The 3978-nt window shown below is 42.1% G+C and overlaps 1 protein-coding gene across 1 annotated transcript in view; it reads left to right on the top strand.

Annotated features, from left to right (window-relative positions):
* The window catches only part of LOC148727320 (melanocyte-stimulating hormone receptor-like), a 5033-nt gene extending 1055 nt beyond the window's left edge, over nucleotides 1-3978 (top strand). Inside the window, exons 1-2 of the mRNA XM_088729030.1 lie at nucleotides 1-845; nucleotides 1149-3978. The exon at nucleotides 1-845 is cut by the window's left edge and continues 1055 nt beyond it. Coding sequence (XP_088585156.1) covers nucleotides 1-68 — 68 coding nt within the window. The 3' untranslated portion in view covers nucleotides 69-845; nucleotides 1149-3978. The remainder of the gene's footprint in view (nucleotides 846-1148) is intronic.

Below are 3978 nucleotides of genomic sequence, written 5' to 3'. Positions count from 1 at the left end.
TTCTTTACGTCTGGAGAATCAGGGATGTGCGGCAAGCAGTGAAGAATACGATTAGATGGAGTAACTAATCACGAACAAAGATACATCTTAGAGATATTGTATGGTTTAGTCACTACAGTAAAAGGTAATGATAACGAGGCGTTATCCTTTTTCTCATGACGTCAACACTTCTGATGTGGAACGCGTCGTTCGCAAGCGAAGAATTTCCTCGTCACGTGTAAACTTGAAACGATTCATGCTTCGTCCAGAGTGGTTGGTTTTTAAAAGCTTTGATTGGTGCAGCCCTAAGCGTGGACAGACTCCTCACACTGCTGCTGGCGCTAAGATGCAGGCAGGTCGTGACAGCGGAGCGTGTACGAGCCGTTATAAGTAGCTTTTAGATCTCGAGCGTGTTTGCGAGCACCACGTATTTCTGGAATGGCGACATAACCATGATCATAAGTTGCAGTGCACCTTTAATTTGTTTATCAACCTCGGCATTGTGTTAGGCGAAGATGTGTCAATCAATTAGACAACGTCACATCCAAATAGGCTGTCAAAATCAGAATGTCCCTGTAAATATAGCACGTTACAAGAACACAGTATCCACAGTGGTATACATTCAGCTGTTTCTTGTGGTTTGTTACCTTCCTTACGGTATCGTTACAACTGTGTCAGCTGTGAGGGGATTGAAACCATCTTTGGTTCTACCTTGGGCATCGAGTTATTGCCTTGTCTTGATTAACTCGTTCATAAATCCACTTCTTTACGTCTAGAGAGTCAGAGATGTTCGGCAAGCAGTGAAGAACACGATCAGATGGAGTACATGAAAGAGCGATTGTGTGGTTCAGTCATTGCAGTAAAAGGTAATGATAACGAGGTTGTATCCTTTTTCGCATGACGTCATCTTTTCTGATGTGGAACGCGTCGTTCGCAAGCGAAGAATTTCCTCGTCACGTTTAAACTTGAAACGATTCATGCTTCGTCCAGAGTGGTTGGTTTTTAAAAGCTTTGATTGGTGCAATTTTATTATCTGTTGTTACGGCTGTCTGTTGCCGATCGGCTCTCCTGTTGTTGTGTTCCTCCATCACGCACGGCCGGGCATAAATGCTTCCAGGATTTCTGTACAACGTGTTGATGATTTCTATTCTTCTTGTTGATGTTGCTAGGCAGAAGTTTTACGCCGGTCACAGACGGTCCCTGTCCGAAGAGGCCTGGCAGAATGCATTCGTAGCTATACGATCCAAGTCGGAAATGGCCACTTTGTAAGATAAATGTCAATACTTTATCACCAAAATCACTGTACCTGTAGTTGTGAGGGTGGAACAACTAAATTAAGTCAGTTTAGCGTTTTGTCCCGCTTCCCATGATGCTCTATTTATGATAATTTTTCACTCTCTCCAAAGAGACCCCCATCCCTTTCAACGAGTTAAAAAAGGTTTAGGTTTGCTAAGAATTGGATTTGAATCACTGAGGAGGGAAACATTGAGAGATGAAAAGAGCAGATAACACTGACCTAGAATGTTTTTTATTGAGGAAATATCTATTTTGGCTCTCTTCCTTTTACTACTGATCAATTTCGAAGTTCTATCGAACAAATGAAAAAAGTTCACTGAAAGGAAATTTTTAAAAGATAAAAAAGCCAAGCCGTAGGAGAAACTTTAGTGCTTATTCATAATTATTGAGCGCGACAGTTTACCCCTGAGTAACGTTCACGCTGACGCACTCTGCAATCAGCTTAAAGAGATGAGCAAGAAACGCCGTACACTGCTACCAAGGAAAATATGACTGAGTTCATCAGCGAACGACCGCCTTCATTGAGAAAAGGCAACCTCTTCTCAAATCCTGTCCAAATTAATTCTAGCGCTACATCGATCGAGATCACTCCGAATTCCTGGTGTGAACTCAGCGCGAGAACCCGACGGGATCTGCGTGCGATCCCTGCGGGATAGCGAGCATTAAGCTTGTTGCAAGCCTCTTGGAAAGAAGCAATAAAAAGTGCTCTACTCTAACTCTAAACTTCATTGAAGTTTTTCTGAAACCTCAAGCTAGCAAGGATTCTCAAAATCACCGCTTTCGGCTTCAAACGCGACAAATACTTCCATCTGCAACTTGACTGTTTGAGAAAACACTTGTTGATAAATAGCGCGTACGACAACCTCTACCAAATACGTCAACACCAAGAATCTAAAGCTCGCAGTCAAAACATGATGATCATTCGGGTCAGTTAAACCGTACTTTTGTCACCGTCATATTGCATATTGAAGCATTTTGTTCACTGGAAAAACAAGGACATGTGACTACTCAAAACAAAAACAATATGAACGTTACTCCTAAGCCTGCATTCATATGGATCAGACCCTCATGGACGAATGTATTGAGTGTATGCGCATGAGCAGTGCTTCTGTCTGAGCCGACAGTAAATGAATATAAATTAATAGCTGTGGATGCTCTTTCTGGAATCTTCGTGACAACCAGGTGCTGCTCTCACACTAGGCGCGGTAGCCGCGTTGGACGGATTTGTCAGCTTAGGTATTTTGATAAGCGGATCTGAAATTTTGCCATCGCCCAAAACTTTTTTCGGAAGGGAGTTGACATAACTATACTGTATCGTTTTAAAAATTTCATGGAAGCGATCCTCACAGTAAGGAACACTACACACGTAGTAGTGAAAACAAGGCTTGAAAAAAAATTGAATAAAGGCTGATAGTTTCGAAAGAAACTGTTTGGGGCTGCGTCGGTGGGAGTAACGAAATAATTTAGATATATCAACAAAGTTGAAATGGTAAATTGGCCATTGTAACGATTACAAAAGCTGACGTTTCGACGAAGAGCGACGCTCCGACGAAGGGCTAACGCTTGAAACGTCAGCTTTTGTAATCGTTACGGTGACCAATTTACCATTTCAACTTTGTTGATATATCCAAATTATTTTGAAAAAAAAAATTCACGCCCTGTTGGCTTGCTAGGTCAGTTGGTAGAGCACTGCACCGGTATCGCAGAAGTGTAGGTTCATATCCCGTGCGGGCCCGAATTCTATTTCAAGCTTTATTTCCACTACTACATAAGTAGTGTTCTTCACTACGAGGATCGCTTTCATACATTTCTTAAAACCGCAGTACAAATATATGATTTTCATATATTCAAATTCATTGTATCGTTTTATTTCAATACTTCGCAAGATAAAAAAGCGCACTTTATAAATTAACAAATATAACAGTCTGAAATAACACAAACGTAGGTTTGCACACACTTTCGCATACTCGTGTACATCTCGTCCTGGCTCTGGAACGTACGACATTGACCGATCAGAGGCCGCAGAGGACACTGGGACCGAAGGCGGCGGCAAAAGGCTCATAGCTGGTGTGGGTGAGGTGCTCAGCATAGTTGCGTGGGATCCTGCTGAAATGCATGACGAAAGCAGAGCTTTTAAACTTGTGCGGACTTTCCGCTACATTGTGAGGTAAATTAGAGGATAAGTAACACAACTATTCTAGTCTTCTCGGGTAGGGACGAATAAATAGAGGTCCCGTCTCCTGCAGGGTTAAGGGTGGGAGACGTTAATTTCCCACGCACGAGATTACTGTGTGATAGATGTCCTCCCCTGGGATGGGATGGGTGGGTTTGTTGGAGCTTAAACCTCGTAGGGGACCCATGTCCTATTGTTTCTGCTCCAGTACTTGGTACAAATCCTTAAAGAAATAAATAAATAAACAACACAGAAAACGAACAAGCTCAAGTATTAGCCAAATGTTGAAATAATTACCTGGAGTTTGACCGAACACGTGTGTGGTGTTAGCCAAAATGAGGGACCAGAGCAAATGTACTGTAAAACTGTCTTTCGTTACCCCCACCGACGCAGCCCCAAACAGTTTCTTTAGAAACTTAAAATCAAAATTTAAAGAATAGAGAAGCAGATTCTGGCACCCTAACCAGTCCACTTTGTTTCTTCAACTGATAGTTTTATTTGACGATAAAAATCAACGGTAAAACACGACG

This window comes from Stylophora pistillata, chromosome 7, assembly GCF_964205215.1.
Source record: "Stylophora pistillata chromosome 7, jaStyPist1.2, whole genome shotgun sequence".
NCBI lineage: Eukaryota > Metazoa > Cnidaria > Anthozoa > Scleractinia > Pocilloporidae > Stylophora > Stylophora pistillata.
This window is presented reverse-complemented; position numbering and strand designations above follow the sequence as displayed.